Source organism: Vulpes lagopus, chromosome 7 (genome assembly GCF_018345385.1).
Source record: "Vulpes lagopus strain Blue_001 chromosome 7, ASM1834538v1, whole genome shotgun sequence".
Classification (NCBI taxonomy): Eukaryota; Metazoa; Chordata; class Mammalia; order Carnivora; family Canidae; genus Vulpes; species Vulpes lagopus.
This window is the reverse complement of record NC_054830.1, coordinates 8294287-8312197: the sequence shown is the minus strand read 5'-3', so window position 1 is coordinate 8312197 and position 17911 is coordinate 8294287. Positions and strand designations below refer to the sequence as shown.

Genomic DNA, 17911 nt, shown 5'->3' with positions numbered 1-17911 from the left:
TCTTTCTTCCCGAGGCAGGCCTCAAACCTCAGCCCCTCTCTCGGTCTCAGCAAAGTCAAAAAGTTTAACCGAGAAAAAGAGTAGGGGAAGAATGGGTTGGTGAGAGCGCTTGCGCGCATGCGCAGTTTCTGCTCTCGGTCTCCTCTTGGCGCCGTGGGGCAGTGAAAGTCCGTGAGAAATTTCCCGTCGGCGCGGAAGATGCGCGCCACTTCCGGCCGGGCTCCTAACAACGGGGGAGGTTGGTAACCAGGGAGGGGGGGATGGCGGAGCGGGTGCCGGAGCCCGAGGCGGAGGCGGAGGCTGAGGCGGGCGCAGGCGGGGAGGCGGCGGCCGAGGAGGGCGCGGCGGGCCGCAAGGCGCGGGGTCGGCCGCGGCTCACGGAGTCCGACCGAGCCCGGCGGCGGCTCGAGTCCCGGAAGAAGTACGACGTGCGGCGTGTGTACCTGGGCGAGGCGCACGGGCCCTGGGTGGACCTGCGGCGCCGCAGCGGCTGGAGCGACGCCAAGCTCGCAGCCTATCTCATCTCGCTGGAGCGCGGCCAGCGTAGCGGCCGCCACGGGTGAGGGGGCCCGGCCCGAGGGAGGGAGGGAGCGAGAGAGGGAGGAGACGCCCCCATTCCCCGCCGAGCCTGGTCCCGCCCCCTCGGCCCCCGGCCCCGCCCCCGGCACCTGTGAACCCCGCCCAGTGGCCGGGCTGCTGGCCTGGGTCTCCTACCGCGGGTCCTGGGACGCGCCGGGCTCGCGGCCCCGCCTCCCGTCTTTCCGGCTGCCCAATCCTGGGATGCGCCCAGCCTCTCGACCCGCCTCCTGGCGCTTGGCCCCGCCCGCTAGAGTCCTGGCTGCCCAATCCTAGTACGGGCCCCACCTCCAAGCATTCTAACTGCCCAGTCCCTGGAGGGGCGTCCCCGCCTCCTGAGACCTTAATGCCCCTTCTAAATTGCTGGTCCTTGGGATCTCAATTGCCTCATCCTCTAAAACCCAACAGTGTAGCCTGGGGCTGTGACTGGACACCCTGGGCCACGCAGCCCTGTCCTATGAGGTCCTGGCACTCCTGGGGCTGTGTGTGGCCCCATTCCTACAACCGTCCATCCCAGACATAGGAAGATTCCTCGCAATCCAGATCTCATTCCCTTAAACCTCCTGGCTCCTGGGGAGCACCTTAGCCCATGGAGACCCAGGAAGCCCCAAGTTACCTGCTCAGGTAGAGGACAGAGGCCTTTGCAGAGTCTCGGCCTTGAGAGTGAGGAGTGTGGATGGAATTTTTCCCTCCGTGCCTAACAGGTTGGTGTGATGATTAAATGAGTTAAAATACAGCAAAAAGGCTTAGAACATGGTTGGCACATAGTGAGCACACCAGGTATTCGTTGATATGATGATATTTGTTCCCTGTCACAAGCTCTGCTGCAACAGAATCCTTGCTGTGCCCTGGTTTTTATTTGCACACATTGGAATGTTTCTCTGTGAGGAGATTCTGAGGGTCAAGAATCAACCAGATCCGTCTGAATTGCACCCACTGCCTCCCTGGGGTGTCAGGCTGGCTTATATGCCTGAGAGTGTAGCAGGAAATGCTGAGCATTTAAAAAAAAACCAAAAAACTCAAGCGAGTGCTCCATTATTAGAGTTTCTTTCTTTCTTTCTTTTTCTTAGAAAGAGAGAGCACACAAGCATGGGGAGGGAGAGAGGAAAGGAGCAGAGTGAGAAGGAGAGAGAAATCTCAAGCAAGCTCCACACCTGGCTCAGCATGGAGCTCAATCTCACAACCCTGAACTCATGAGCTGAGCTGAAATGAAGAGTGCCACACTTGACCAGCTGAGCCCCCCCCCCCCCCGGCACCCACCATTATTGGAGTTTCTGATCCAGTTAATCTGGGTAGAATTGCAGACCTTGTGTTTTTTTTCTGCAAAACTTCCAGGGAGACATTATGTGCAGCTGGAGTTGAGACCCACTGGCCAGAGGGAGCCCCTGGAGGTCCCTAAGCTGAAAGTGGTATTTGCAGAAGCTTGGTTTGTTTAGTCCTGCAGGACTGGGGCCAGGACACTGAGACAACCCAGGCAGTGCATGGCAAAAACAGGACCCCAGACATATGGGTGGTGGAGAAAATAACTAACCTGAGTGAGGGGTCTCCTGTGGGAAATGGATATGACCAGAGATGGGGGGGGGTCTCTTATTTCAACTCTTCATTTATTTGTAACTGTCTTGTATGCAGAAGGATTTCAGGTCAACAGAAGACAGAAATGAAAAGAGGGAGGAGGGGCACCTGGGTGGCTCAGTAGGTTAAGTTTCTGCCTTTGGCTCAGGTCCTGGGATTGAGCCCCACGTTGCATCGCATTGGGCTCCCTGCTCAGCGGGGAGTCTGCTTCTCCCTCTCCTTCTGCCTCTCCCCACTGCTCATGCTCTCTCTCTCAAATAAATAAATAAAATCTTAAAAGGAAAAAAAAGAAGAGAAGGGGAAAAAAGGGATGCAGTGGGCCAGGATTGATGCTACTGGATTGAGGCATAAATCACAGGGGACATAACAGGCTTATAGGGGACATGACAAGGGCACTCTTGTTGCATGGTGAGTTAAAAACCTGACCAGAGGAGTTCAAAAGACATGAAGACATGGGAATGGAGATGGGCCATGAATCTGCCTCAGAGCCATCCTAGCTCTTTTTCCCTGGTGGAAAAAGGGAAACCGGTCAATAGTGGAGTCTTCAGTGTCCACTTGTTTAAGGAACGCTTTGCAGCACCTCCTGTGTGCCAGGCCCTGGTATTTATGCTGAAAATGCAGCAATGAACAACAAAAAAATCACTGCCCTATGGAGCTGCCATTTTAAAGGGCAGAAGACAGAGACTTGTCCACTGTGCAAAGGCTTGTATACTGTATTATCATATATTTACTACTATTTCCTATAATAAATTATGTAGTATGTGAGAGATCGATAGGAGCTACATAAAGAAAAAAGTGAAATAGGGAAAAAGGAGTCAGAAGGATGTGCTAGAGGTTTAAGTAGGGTGTTGAGTGGGCCACAGTGAGAGGATAGCATTTGGGGTAAAGACCTGAAGGAGGCCAGGGAAAGCCATGCAGATACCTGGAGGAAGAATGTTTGAGGAAGAAGGAAAGGCAAGCACAAAGGCCCTGAGGCAGGACCCAGCCTGGTTGTGTACATGGGGCAGCAAGGAGGCCCGTGTGGCTGGAGCACAATGAGAGGATGAAGAGTGGGAAAAGGTGAGGATATAAAGGTGACACGGCCTTGTGGACTGCATGGAGGACTCTGGTTTTTCCTCCCAGTGAAGCGGTAAGGCCTGATAGGATTTCTTTTTTTGGCGGGGGGGTTCTTTAAGCACAGAATTTTTGACAGAGAGGTCCCATACCTGGCTTATAATTTTAACAGAAGCATCCTCCAGGGTGTGTGTGGCCGGAGGATTGGATGAAACCCGAAACGAGGTTGGCTAAGAGTTGGCAGTCTTTAAGGCTGGTGATGGGCTCAAAGAGGTCCACTCTTCTTCTAACTTTGTATGTGTTTGAATTTTCTTTTTATATCTTAAAATGTTAACAAGAAAATCAAAAGTATCACACAGACACCTGTGCTGAAGCTATGGGAGGGGAGGGCCGTTGCTCGCATACAGGAAGGAGGTGACTGCCCTGGTCTGGGTGAGTGCTGACATGACAGGGCCGACCTGGGCCCAGGTGCAGCCATGCAGAAGTGGACAGAGTGGTTGAAATTAGGGCCAACAGGGTTTGCTGATGGGAGAGACACCCCTAGGTATGAACCTGAGCACCCGGGAAGTTGCAGGTGCTGTTAAAACTGAGAAGAGACAGGTCAGGGAGCAATATGACAGCTCACGTTTGAGACATCTTCAACACCCCTAATGTTGGGCAGGGGTGGTGGTGGTGGTGGTGGTGGTGGTGGTGGTGGTGGTGGTGGTGGTGCTATATGGTCAGGAGAGGGCCAGGCAGGAGTTCTGGATTTGGGGGTCACCAGGCCAGTGATGGTATGGTGATGGAGGTTGCCAAGGGGGCACAGGTAGACACACAGGTCTGAGCCCAGGGCTTGTGCTCTATGCTTAGAGAAGCCCGGGGGAAGGAGATGCAGCAGCCATGAGGCTGGTGGAGAACCCACCAGGGCAGTGTCCTGGAGGCCAAGGGAAGGATCTGCCATCAAATACTGCTGAGCCGAACACTGCTGAGCCGAGCGCTTGACTCCAGGGGCTCAAGGGAGGTAGAGGAGACAGGAAGACTGAGCAGGCATATAGACAACTCAGAGGCAGGCAGAGGAATGGGCGGAAGTTGGCAGGAAAGCCCTGGCTCAAGAGCATTTAAATCCAGGCTAGAACACACAGCAACTCCACTTCCCAGATGAAGACCCTGAGGCTCAAAGGTGACAAGACCTGCTTAAGGTCACACAGCTGGTCAATAGCAGAGAGGAGACTTGAACTCAGATCTGACTGGCACCCAGGCCTGTCCCCACTGCTAAGCGGTGTTCCCAGCATCCCAGTCCTGGCCAGGCTGTGAGTGCATGGAGGTGGCCATGGGCATATGGACTTGGGTTTGGGTGAGGATCTGGGCAGCCAGCCTGCCCCCTTGGAGGGGAGGGGAGAGCCATGGGAGGGGATGGAGGCATCTGGGATGAGTGAGGGCGGGTAGGGACCTGGACAAGGGCAGAGGGGCAGAGGAACCCAGAGTAGCTGTCCTGGGACCAGATGTGGGGTTTGGGGGCTGAGAATTATTATCAGGCTGGACAGAGCTCAAGTGGGGTAGATGGTGAAGCTAACAGGAGACCTTGGACTGCCTGTCAGGATGACTTGTGGTGAGAGCATGGTCTGGGCCATAGCAGGGAGGCTAGCGTTCCAGGGCCAGGCTCTGTGATCACATTGATAATTAGAATGGTCATCTCTACCACTTGCTAAGTGGCTACTAAGTGCCAGGGGCTGCACCAAGCTTCTTTCAATGCCCATAACGTCATGCCAGTCCCACAAGGAAGGTATGGTTATGATCCCATGCTACTGATGGGGAAACTAAGGCATGGTCACCCAGGGTCTCAGGGCCTCCTGCTGCAGCGTAGGAAAGGAAGGATGGGGGTGCCAGGCTGGCTCAGTCGGAAGAGCATGCGACTTCATCTTGGGGTCATGAATGAGCCCTACGTTGGGTGCGGAGATTACTTCTTTTTTTCGTAAGATTTATTTATATATTTTACAGAGACAAACGCATGTGGAAGCAGGGGGAAAGGCAGAGGGAGAGGAGAAAGAACTTCAAGCACACTCCCCACTGAGCACAGTCTCTTCCCCCTCATGCCCTCTGCCAACTCAAGGCTCGATCTCATGACTGAGACCAGAGCCAAAATCAAGAGTCTGATGCCTACCCAACTGAGCCACCCAGTACTCTGGGTATAGAGAGTATTTAAATAAATTAATTAAAAATAAATAAATAAAAGAAAGAATGAAGAAGCCTCCAGAACTGGTGGGCAGACCCAGAAGCATGGTGTCAGGAAGGCAGAGGGAGGCCCCTAGCAAGTCCAGGAGAGGTTGCCCTCAGCACGTGTAGAGCCAGTGCTGGGCCACAGCCAAGTGGCTTATAGGGGTCAGGATCCCATTTGGCAGTTCCAGTGGCCATCCAGGTGTGGGAGGCCTTGGGCAGCCCCCAGTGTTTGGGTCCGGCTTCGCCCTGGGCTCCCTGAGGCCTTGGTCACTGGGGCACACAGTCCGGGTGTTGGCTCCAGCCAAAGCAGGGAAGGGCCCAGGGGCAGGTGGGCATGATGGCCCCGGGCACGGGGACCTGAGCTGGCTGCAGGGGTAGTTAGGGGCTGGGGCCCACATAGAACAGGCAGTTAGGGGCTGGGGCAGGGGCAGGGTCCTTACCAGGGCCGTCCCCTCAGGACTCTCAGCCAGCATGGGGTGGGGCAGCGCAGGTTTTGAGGCTGACTCCACAAATATCCTATTGCCGTGTAACAAATGACTACAGACTTAGTGGCTTAAAACCACACAGATTATCTCACATTTCTCTGGATCGGGAGTCTAGAATGTTTTAGCTGGATCCTCTGCTCAGGGTTCCCAGGGCTGAAATCAGGGTTTTAGCTGGCTTCATCTTCATCCTGAGGCTCACCTAGGGAAAGAGCTGTTGCCAGACCCCCTAAAGGTGTTGGTAGAATTTGGTCCCACCTGGGCTGGACAGCTAAGGTCCCCGCAGCCTTGAGGCTGTCCACGGGTATTGCTCTCAGCTCCCAAAGACTATTCTCAGGACTCCGCTCCTCAGGCCTCTCATATCCTCAGCCTCCAGGCCAACTGCATTAGGGCCCCTTTAAGAGCTCCCCTGATTAGGTCAGGCCCACCTTGAAAAAGCTCCCCCCTGATTCATTTCATTCCAAGTCACCTAGCCACAGGACCTGTATCCCACCATATTCCCAGGCTGCCCCACTCATAGAGAGAGGGTTATAGAGGGCGGGGGGCCCCGGGGCTAGGAATCATTCTGTACTTTTCTGAGTTCTCCACTCCCTGGCTACGGGCCCCTGGGCAGGTAGGCTCTCTCCTCAGCCTCACTTTCCTACTTGGTGAAAAGGGTGGTGATGCCAGACTGCGGTCCGAGGGCTTGTGTCAGGGGAGGTGAGAGTCAAGCAAAGACCCCCGGGGGAACAGAAAAGCAGCTCCAGTTTGGCCTGGGAGCAGGGTGCTGTCATTAGCTCAGCATCAGCCAGGTCCTGTGTTCACTCCTCCTGCCTTTCTCTCTTACAGGAAGCCTTGGGAGCAGGTCCCCAAAAAACCAAAGCGGAAGAAAAGTAAGTAGGGCCATAGCCAGTGGGGACGGGAGGGGCGTTGGGAGTACGTGGCTCACTCTTTCTCAGGCACCATTTGTGGAGGGCCTGCGAGGCCAGTGCTGTGCAGGCCAGGACAGACCCAGGCCTGCCCTCAGAGAGCCCATGGCCTTTGCGGAAGACGGGTCAGGCCCAGCAGGGCCGTGCAGGGGAAGTAGGGGCACTGGGGGCCCAGGGCAGGGGACCGACCCAGCTGTGTGGGGCAGGAAGGGGTCCGGAACCTGTGCTGTGCCCAGTGTGGCTGCCCCCACCACCCCTGTCTCACACCTAAAAGGCCAAGTCACCACCCCATGCTGCACAGCTGGAGAGTGGCAAGGCCAGACCCCAAACCCAGTGTCACCTGAGCAGTCCCCTTAGCCCCTCCACGGTCTCACCTGGTGCATGGGACTCACCCAGGGAAGAGCTGGACAGGGCAGAGGGAACAATTTCTGTCAGGGTCTAAAGAGCGTGTCATGTGCCAGGCTGAGGGGAACTGGGTGTGAGCAGTCGAAGTGGAGGCCTGGAGCATGTCCCTCCCACCCCTCGGCCATGACCTCTGACCCCTGGCGTCCTGGATCACGGGCCTTGTCCAGCAGGGTGAGGGCCAGCAGTCCGGGAACAGCGATCTGGTGGCAGTGAGTCCTGCCCCTGCTCACAGTTGTCAGAGGCAAGGGCCAAGCTAAATGTGACCTCCGAGTCCCAGAGGGGTGAGGAGGGAGATAAGGAGGCGAGTGCCAGACTGGAGGGGCGGCTAGGGATGGCGCCCATGGTTGTCTCTATTGTCCCCATGGTTGTTACTGGGCTGGAGGCCCCAGACAACATCCTCAGGCCCAAGGACCCTTCTGGGCGCCCTCCTCATCTCCCAGCCTGGAAGATCAGGAGGACAGTTTCCTCCCCCTTGGCTGCAGGACCAGCGTCATTAGACATATCACAGGCTCCATTCCCTGGGCGCTCAGAGTGTGCCCAGCCTTGTTCCATGCCCTGTCCATGTCTTCACTCCCTCCTCTCTGGCAACCCTCAAGGAGCAGGGACTGTTATTCTCCCCTGGCCCAGAAGAGGCAGCTGAGGTTCAGAGAAGCCAAGTCACTTGCCTGAAGCCACCCAGCTACAAAGCGGCAGTCAGGATTTGAATCCCACGGCCTGGCTCCACTGGGCCCACATCCTCAAAGCATTTACTCTTCCAGCAAACATTCACTGAGCACCCACTATGTGCCAGGCCCTGTGTCGGCACCGGGGCTACAAGAGGAGCAAGAGATGAGTGTCCCTGCCCTTGGAGGGCTGGCATTCTAGTAGGAAAGACAGAAACACGGACACAGATAACCACAGATAGCGTCTTGGTGCTACCTTTAGAAAAAAGACAGCAAGTCAGGTGGGCTAGAAGGACAGTGGGGAGGGGGTGGCCGACTGAGGGGAAGATGTGAGTGAAGGGGGCAGGGTAAGGCAGTCATCTGGAAGAAGTCACAGCCGAGTAAAGGCCCTGAGGCAGGACCATACCCTGCTCATTCCAGGAACAGGGAGGAGGCCATGAGGCTGGAATGAAGTGATCAGGGAAAGGGGCAGGAGGTGATGGAGCAGAACATGAAGGGCCTGGTGGATCTGGGGGGGTACTTTTGGCTTTTACCCCAGCCAGGTGGGAGCTCTGGTGGATTCTGGGCAAAGGAGGGCCATGGCCTGGCTCAAGTGTTTGCAGCGGTGCCCTCCATCTACCGCAGGCAGAATAGACTAGTGGGACAAACAGGGAAACAGAGAGACTGGGGCAGAGGGACTCATCTGGTCCAGGCCAGGGACGCTGTGCAGATGATCTTATTAGCAGGAACCTAATAACCACTGCGCCCCTAGCATGTGCCAGGCTCTGTAGTTGATGTGGTTTCACTTATTCAGCGAGGACAGTCGGGCCCGTCTGTGTTATCACCAGGGTGTATCTCACCTCTCAGAGCCTGTTTCTTGATTTGTAAACTGAGGCCGGGCCTGGACAGGGTGCACGAGGGTTCTCAACCCCCCACCCCCCACCCAGGAGCCATAAGGCCGGGGTAGGAGTGTTCTGGGACCCTGGGTGGGGCAAGGGCGAGCACTACCCCTGACTCTGGGCTGTGCCCCGTGTGTGTGTAGGGAGGCGACGCAACGTGAACTGCCTGAAGAACGTGGTGATCTGGTACGAGGACCACAAGCACCGCTGCCCATACGAGCCACACCTGGCCGAGCTGGACCCCACCTTTGGCCTGTACACCACAGCCGTGTGGCAGTGTGAAGCTGGCCACCGCTACTTCCAGGACCTGCACTCACCCCTGAAGCCACTCAGTGATTCAGACCCCGACAGTGACAAAGGTGGGCCTGAGGGGTGAGGGCTCCTCCTGGGGTGGGTCGCCCTGGACTCCCTGTCCTCAGGGGTGGAGGGGCTTGTCACAGCAAGGAGACTGGCACGGGCGCTGGCCTCAGGGGCAGTGTCCAGACCCGGCAGGCTGGGCTGCAATCTTCCAAGTCCTTATGGAGCTGGGGGGGGGGGGGTGGCATTTCCCAGAGGGACTACTGGGAGAAGCTGGGAGAGCTTGGCCCACTTATGTCCCAGGCCGTGCACAGGCAGGACTGGGTGGGGGGATTTGGGAAACCTGGCTCAGGCTGGAGGCAGGGGTGGGTGCTCTCCTGACTTCCTCCTCTGTTTTCTCTGGCCCTTTCTCTTTCAGTGCTGGGCTTTCTCCCAGCTTCATCCTCTTCCCCTCTCTGCCCTGGTCTCCTCCTTCCTCCCCACTCTCCCGCTCTTGAGCCCTCTCTCATCCCCCCTCCCTCTCTCCCTCATCTCTTCTGTTTGATCCTCTCCCTTCTGTGTCCTGCCTTCCCCCTGCTGCCAGCCTCTCCCTGTCTCCCCCCATCTGTCTCTCTGCCCGCACTGTCCCTGCCCCCTCTTCTGTCGGCCCAGGTGGCCCCGGTGGGGGAGCAGAGGGGACGCTGTGGGTGGCAAGGGGCTGCCTGCCTGCCTGCCGGCCAGCCTCACAACCTCCACTTCAGCTGTGAGAAGGAGCATGGGGCCTACTGCCAGGTGCCCTGCCAGGGCTGAGGGTGAGGTCAGTCGCCAGGGCTGAGCCCGTGCTGGCAGGAATCTCAGAGCAGGTGGCGTCCCAGCTGGCCGAGGGGAAACCGTGGGCGAGAGGTGTTCCAGGTGGGCCCCCTGGCCAACGGCTGCCCCGTGTGAGTCAGCCAGACCCCAACCTGAGGCTGGCCAACCCCTCAGCTGGCCGTTCTCTCCTCACTCTGGTCCCACCCCAAACTACCCTAAGTGCTCCCTACAGCTCTTCATTAGCCCCACTTGGCAGTCGAGGAAACCAAGGCCTGGGACTAAGGTGGCTGACCCCTCTGGTGATGGATCTGCTGGAACGGGGAAGGCACGTGGAGGAGCCCCCTTGCATTGCGCCGCCACCCAGCTTTGACACCACTGGCTGCCCCATGTGGCTCTCGGGAGTGAATGCTGGGTGGAGCAGGGGTGGGGGGTAGGGGGGAGGGACTGTGTCCCTGTCCCAGCCCTGTGCCCTCAGCAGCACCCTTATCAGCTCTCTGCCTGGGGTGGCCTTGCTGCTTCTCACTCTGGTGGAGCCTGTGAGAGGCCAGGGGTTGTGCAGCCAATTTTGTGGTTAATGTTATGATCAACAAGCAGGAAGTGCTGTCTGGCCTTCACATCTAGACACTACAGTTGGGGATGCAGGCGCACACCCTGGCCATGCCCCAAACTCACTAGGTGACTGCCGGCTGCTTCAAGGTGGATCCAGGGGGCTCAACCTACCCTGCAGATTACAGGATGTTACAAGGAAAGGCTAGTCCCCCTACCCCACCCCTGCTGCCATCCCAGGGCTGAGTCAGGATTGGGGCATTGTGATGAGAATAATAATAGAAACACTGACAGGGTGCTTCCTCGGAGACTGGTACTGTCCTAGGCCCTTTATATATATTTACTCATTACCCGAGACACCCCTGGGAGGAGGTGCCAAGTTATCCCCAGGCCCAGAGAGGTCACATCAGGCCCCCACATGCACACAGCTGAAGGGATGGACACCAAGATCCTGGCTCTGGAGGCTGTGTGCATCATGTGGCCTTCTGGGAGTGTAGGACACATGATCCCCAGACAATGTGCCCCGATTCTGTCACAAGTGTGTCACTGGAGGGTCATGTCTTGATTTTCCTGTCACGCTGTTTTCTCCCCATGTGCAGGCTTTAGCACAAAACATCTGGGTGAAATGTTGGTGGTCTTGACCTGCATCACAACATCGGTCTGAGATACATTCATTTTTACAACTGTGTGCCTGTGCCTGTGCGCAGGGCCCCCCATCCTTGCAGAGCTTATGATCCAGAGGGAAAGCAGAGAGCAAACAAGATGAAAAATTAAAATCTAGAGTAAAGTGGAAGATGGTATTTGGGGGGGAAATAAAGGAGAGAAAAGATTGCTATTTGAGACAAGGTGGTCCTGCCTGAATAAATACCATTTTAGGAAAGGGTCTGATGGAGATGAGGGAGGGAGCCCCTGCAGGTGTCTGAGAGAACAGTATTCAGGTGGAGCAAACAGCAAATGCAAAGACCCTGAGGCAGGAACCTAAATACATGGGCGTACTGCCAAAGGGTTTGCTGACAGACTGAAGGGGATGTGAGAGAAAGAGAAGTTAGGGGCAGCCCTAGGCTTTGAAAGCCTGAGCAACTGCAAGGACAGAGCCGCCATCATCCCCGGAGATGGGGATGTCTGGGAAGGGTGTGGGCTTTTTCTAAGAGAAGATTCAGAACCCAGAATTGCTAAGCAGACTCTGAGGTGCCTATGAGACCCCCTCCCTGGGGCAGCAGAGGAGGCAGTGGGATGTTAGAGTCCCCAGCCCCACATGGCATCCAGGCAGGGACTGTCCACAGGGAGGCATCAGAGTATGGGTGGTGGCAGTATGATAAAGATCAGTATTCGATCTTTGTCCAAGGTTCCTGGCTCAGAGCTCCTAAAACCCTTGGAGTCTCCCACGTGATGGAAATGTTTTTCATTGTCCATAATGAACCCCTCTCATAGGGAACACACCTGAGGCGATGCTAATGAGGTGACTCAGGCAGGGTCCCCGAGATAGCTTTAGGAGGGGGGCTGGTCACCAGAAAGACCAGACACCTGACTGGAACTGGGGAATCTCAGCCCCACCCCTGACCCCCTGGGAGCAGATGGGCTGGAGACTGGGTTATAAAAACTCTTGAACAACAAGGTCAGGGAGCTTGCGGGTTGGTGAACACCTCGGGGTGCTAGGAGGGTGGCGTGCCTGGAGAGGGCATGACAACTCCTGCCCCAGCCCCCACACCTTGCCCTGTGCCTCTCTTCCATCTGACTATTGCTGAGTGGCATCTTTTGTGATAAAACTAGCCATAAGTAAAGCACTCTCCCGAGTTCTGTGAGTCCATCCTAGTAAATTAGCCAACCTGAAGAGGGCGTTGTAGAAACCCACAATTTATAGCCAGAATTACAATGGCCCGGTTCTTTTTTTTTTTTTTTTTTTTTTTAAGATTTTATTTATTTACGAGAGACACAAGAGAGAGGCAGAGACATAGGCAGGGGGAAAGGCAGGCTCCCTGTGAGGAGCCTGATGTGGGACTCGATCCCAGGACCCCGGAATCACAACCTGAGCCAAAGGCAGATGTTCAATCACTCAGCCACTCAGGTGTCCCAGTGGCCTGGGTTGTATGACTGGGTGCCTGAAGCAGGGGCAGGCAGTCTTGTGGGACCTGAGCCCCTAATCCGTGGCATCTGACACTCTCTCCAGATAGAGGGTGTCAGATCCGAATTAAATTGTCGGACACCTAGCTGGTGTCAAGAATGAGGGTAGCATTTAACACCATCATGCTGGCTGAGACCCTGGGGTGGGTGGAGCACTGTGAAGAGCCCTGACTAGAACCTTCCAGACCTGTAAGAACCAGCAAGACTAAGAAAGAGCCACCAGGGAGGGGCCAGAAAACCAGAATTCAAGTCTGGATGCTGAGAGAAGAGAGTATCTCTGAGGAACAGGGTGGTCGGGGGACAAGGAAGGCTGAGAAATGACCAGTGTTTGTGGCACTGAGGGGGTTACCATGCCCAGCCCTTAGTGATACTGTTGCTGCCACTGTTGCTCTTGTGACTGTCCCCTTCTCTTTGTCATCACAGTGGGCAATGGCCTGGTGGCCGGCAGCTCTGACTCTTCCAGCTCTGGCTCGGGCTCTGACTCTGAGGAGCCCCCTGAGGGCCAGCCGGCCAAGGTGGCAGCAGCGGCAGCAGCGGCGGCGGTTACCCCCACCAGCCCGGCAGGCAGCAGCGGGCTCATCACTCAGGAGGGCATGCACATCCCCTTTGACGTCCACCATGTGGAGAGCCTGGCTGAGCAGGGCACCCCGCTGTGCCCCAACCCTGCAGGCAGCGGGCCTGAAGCCCTGGAGACAGTGGTGTGCGTGCCAGTGCCTGTGCAAGTGGGCCCGGGCCCCGGCACCCTCTTTGAGAACATGCCCCAGGAGGCTCTGGGCGAGGTGGTAGCCAGCTGTCCCATGCCAGGCATGGTGCCTGGCTCGCAGGTGATCATCATCGCAGGCCCCGGCTATGATGCCCTCACAGCCGAGGGCATCCACCTCAACGTGGCAGCTGGCAGCAGTGCCCCCGCCGGGGGCCTGGGTGATGAGGTGCCCTGTGCCATGATGGAGGGTGTAGCAGCCTATACCCAGACGGAGCCCGAGGGCAGCCAGCCCAGCACCATGGACCCTGCCGCCATGGCAGGCATCGAGACCAAGAAAGGTCTGGGGGTCGCGCTGGTCCAGGGGGGCAGCCGTGATCTCTGGCAGGGGAAGGGTTGGGGCCTGGGAGGAGGAGGGAGAGTGGAGGGATGGCCCTGGACCCAGTTCCTCGATCCCAGAAGTCCCCCCACGGACACCCGCCCTGTGTCCACCCCCGTAGAGAAGGAGGACCTGTACATGCTTAAGAAGGAGGAGAAGGAGGAGCCCGTGGCCCCAGAGCTTGCAGAGCTGACGGCAACAGTGCCTGAGAGCGCAGAGCCCGAAGCAGAGGTGGATGGGGAGGAGTTGGACGGCAGTGACATGTCGGCCATCATCTACGAGATCCCTAAGGAGCCGGAGAAGTGGGTGCCTGGGCAGCTGGGGGCTGGGACGAGGAGCGCCCCATGGGCACATAACCTGCCTGGTGGGAGAGCCCTGATGCCATGGGCCCCTTCCCCTCCAGGAGGCGGCGGAGCAAGCGGACTCGGGTGATGGACGCCGATGGCCTGCTAGAGATGTTCCACTGCCCCTACGAGGGCTGCAGCCAGGTGTACGTGGCCCTCAGCAGTTTCCAGGTGAGGCCACCACCCAAGCAGGCTGAGCAGGGCCTGCTTCTGTTTTCCGCTGCCTGTGTGCTGGCATCTGGGCAGTGTGGCTCACGGAGCACCCCACTTGGTCCTCCCAGGTGCCACTGGCTTGCCTCCCACATGCCCACCTCTCAATAGCTTCTCACTGACCCTGCCTCGGCCACAGGGCACCAGGCATCACCTCACCACTTCCCCTTCCTGCTCTCCGGTACAGTTGCCTTCTCAACCGGCCTGAACTCATCCTGCTTTGGCCGAGGCCACCTTCTTGGCTCCGGATGCCTCGTCTCCAGGCTCAGCTCAGGAGGCCCCCTCTACCAGGAAGCCCACCCTAGTCCCCCAGAGCTGGTGGGGCCGGCGAGCCCCAGGTCACTGCACCACCAGGACATACCTATAGTTTGTCCTCTGGAGCCTGGACGGATGCCCCAGGGGCAGACAGGCTCCCGTCACATTCCCACTTGTGGGAGGCGGCACCAGTAGGCCTTTGAATCTGCTGAGTTTCATTTTTATTAAGCCACGTGTTGAGCACCTACAGGGTACCAGGCCTAGTGCTGGGCGCTGAAGCTATGGGTTTGCTGGTGAGTTAAAGAATAAAAGAGCAAAGGAATGACTGACAGGAGGTGCCTGTTCCAGACATTGGGAACAGTGTAGCTCCGTGGCAAAGCGTGCTGTGGGACTCCCGGCCCTGGAATCCAGGGCCTGCCCCTGCCCACCTGTGGGACGTGGACCACAACCTAACCCTCTAGAGCCTCCTCCCCCATCCATAAGCTGGGCGAATAGCAGGGCCCCACCACATGGTTATGACAAGGCCCAGGCCCTGGCTATAGTAGGTGCACGCCGAAACTGCGGTGCCCCTGGGCCCTTGCTCAGAACTGGGAGTCCCTCCCAAGGGCAAGGGCACCCCTCTTCCCTACTCCAGAGAGGCTGCTCCCAGCCTGCCTCCTAGCTACCCTTCTCTGTCCCCACACTGGAGAGTCCTGGAGGTGGGCCCAGGCACCCACAGCCCCACTCCTGCCCCTTTTGCCTACAGAACCACGTCAATCTTGTGCATCGGAAGGGGAAGACCAAAGTGTGTCCACACCCTGGCTGCGGCAAGAAGTTCTATTTATCCAACCACCTGCGGCGGCACATGATCATCCATTCAGGTCAGGCCCAGGACGGGGCTGGCAGCACAGGGCGTAGGGCCATGGGCGTTGGATCTAGGGCCGGAGCAGCCTGGCTGAAACCCCAGCGAGCACTGGGTCCCCAGGCTTAGGACTGCTCCCTCCCGCTTGGGAGTGCCACCCAGGGCATGGGCGGCTGACTCAGTGGGTAGCTGTGCTGCCTGTGTCCAGCGGGAGGGGACGACTTCAGATTTTTCAAGAGGCGGGAACTTTGAATTTTTACATGAAATCGCCCCGAAGTTCATACATTGGGGTCATATTCAGACCCACTTTGGCCTGAGGGCTTGCTCTGCGTGCCTCCCATGGAGCCTAGCTCCCATTCCAGCTCCGCCCCGACGCCCTCCCGGACGGACAGCCTCTGAGCCCCACACGGGGCCGTCGGTATTAACCGCCCTCGTTATCAGCGTCGTTATCAGAGTCGAGGCTTCCAGGGCTCCCGGGGCTGCCTGCGTCCAGAGGTTCGGGACACCGCCGGGGACACCCGGGTTCGGCTGCGCCGGGGCGACGTCCCGCAGCCTCCGCCCCCGACGGCGGTGTGCTCAGCCCCGCATCTCCCCCAGGTGTCCGTGAATTCACCTGCGAAACCTGCGGCAAGTCCTTCAAGAGGAAGAACCACCTGGAGGTACACCGGCGCACGCACACGGGCGAGACGCCCCTACAGTGAGTGACCGGGGGCTGACAGGGAGGGGGTCTGGGCCTGGGCGGGCAGAGGGCGGGTCCACCCCTCGGGCTCCGGGAGGCGTCGGGTCTTCGGAGCTTGGGCCCCGCCCCCAATGCGGCCCCACCCCAGTCTGACCCCGCCCCCGGTGTCGCCCGCCGGCTCCCGGCAGGTGCGAGATCTGTGGCTACCAGTGCCGGCAGCGCGCGTCGCTCAACTGGCACATGAAGAAGCACACGGCCGAGGTGCAGTACAACTTCACGTGCGAGCGCTGCGGGAAGCGCTTCGAGAAGCTGGACAGCGTCAAGTTCCACACGCTCAAAAGCCACCCGGACCACAAGCCAGCCTGACCCATCCAACCACTGACCACCCCTATTTATTAGTCCGCTCGGACACCACGCCCGGGCTGGCCGGGGCCGGACAGCCGCGGGGGCCTCCCGGACCGCGGGCCGGAAGGAGGCGCCCCTGCCCTGCCCCAGGGCTGGGCCCCCGGGGCTGGTCCCCCCCAACCCCGCCCTATTTCTGGAGGTGGCGCCTGGGGCTGCTAGAACTGTGTCAAGAGAGCAGAGTGAGATTAAAGAGCGAGAAAGGAGACGCCCTTCCCCTAGGCCTGGATGATTTGGGGGGCCGGGCCCCTCTTTGTCTCCATCCTGGTCCCTTCCTGAGAAGGCCGAGACAGGCCCTACCTGCTGAACAATGCCCTTTCCTGACAGCCTCTGCTATGCTTCAGCTATCCGGGCCTGGTAGCTCTGAACACTGTCACAGGCCCAGGGGCAGGAGGTTGGGAGCCCGGGAGGCCACTGGACCTCTCCCAAGACTCAGGATCCTGATGCCCACTCCTAAGTCCTTCACGGAACATACATTCTCCACCCTCAGAGAGCTCAGGGACCAGTTGGGAAGATGTTCAGTAGACCCCCGAGGAAGACCTCTACAGCCGTGACAACACGGCTATTTCCTGTGCAGGAAATAGAGTGATGTGTTAGTTTCTGGCTGTTTAAATCGGTGGTCAGGGAGGTCCTCTTTGAAATGGTGGCATTTGAGCATAGACCAGAATGACAAGGAGGTTCCGTCCCTGAAGAAAGCTGGAGGAGGCAAATCCCAGGCCGAAGGAACAGCCAGTGCCAAAACCCCGAGGTAGAACGGCTCGGCGTGTTCCTGGAACAGGAAGCCGAGGTGGGGGAGGGGGGAGTTGGCAGCGACGGGGCGGCTGCCCTGGCCCCATTTCCCGGAGGAGGATGCTGAGGTCGCCGCCGCCTCCTGCTGGCCGCCCGCAACAGAGGCGGGGAGCAATACGAGGCCGGCGGCCGCCAGGTGGCGCGCAAGCTGCGTGGGCCCTGGTGGCCGCAGCCACGTGACCCGGGGGACCGCAGCCGCGAGCCCGGGCACGTGCCCGAGGGAGCCCTGTGGCGCCACGCGCAGATTGGCCCCTTGGCTCCTCACCAGCTCGTGGGGGCGGGGCCGCAGCTAGGCTTTATTTTACACTTTGGACCAGGGGTTATCCAAAGCAGGGACGGGAGTGTCGGCGAGGATGAGCAAGTCCGGCCGCTGGGGCCACCCACGCGAGCTCCCTAAGTCCCCCAGGGCTGAGTCCCCTTCGCTATCCCCGCACATCCAGAGCCAGCAGTTTCCATGGAAACCGCAGCCGGGTCTGCGCGCCCCGGAGGAGCGCCCCTCCCGGCACAGGCACAATTTGCAATCCGGGAGGAACACCGGGTGGGGAACAAGTCATCGCTCGGTGTCTCTAGGTTCGACAGCCAGGTCGCCCGGGCAGAACCAAGAGGGGCCACCCGGGGACCTGCAACGCCACCGCCCAGACTGCGCGGGCCACTGTGATTGGCCTGTTTTCTCCTTTGGCGTGTCAGTGCTCTCTGCTGCGCGCTCTCTCATTGGCTCAATCTCGAGGGCATCCTCCCGCAATTGGTTCTCTCGAGGGCAGTCCCTGATTGGTCCAATTAGGCTCTCCTCGCTGGGTTTGATGGCATTCTCCCTACAGTCTGGAACC

The 17911-nt window shown here is 58.4% G+C and overlaps 1 protein-coding gene across 1 annotated transcript; it reads left to right on the top strand.

The window, feature by feature from the left end:
- The first annotated feature begins 40 nt into the window (after positions 1-40).
- ZNF653 (zinc finger protein 653) lies at positions 41-16733 on the top strand. The gene is made up of 9 exons (XM_041763414.1): positions 41-559; positions 6708-6751; positions 8876-9091; positions 12909-13526; positions 13686-13866; positions 13968-14079; positions 15119-15233; positions 15812-15911; positions 16082-16733. The coding sequence occupies exons 1-9, from the start codon at positions 261-263 to the stop codon at positions 16257-16259; spliced, it is 1863 nt and encodes a 620-aa protein (XP_041619348.1). The 5' UTR covers positions 41-260; the 3' UTR covers positions 16260-16733.
- The last annotated feature ends 1178 nt before the right edge of the window (positions 16734-17911 follow it).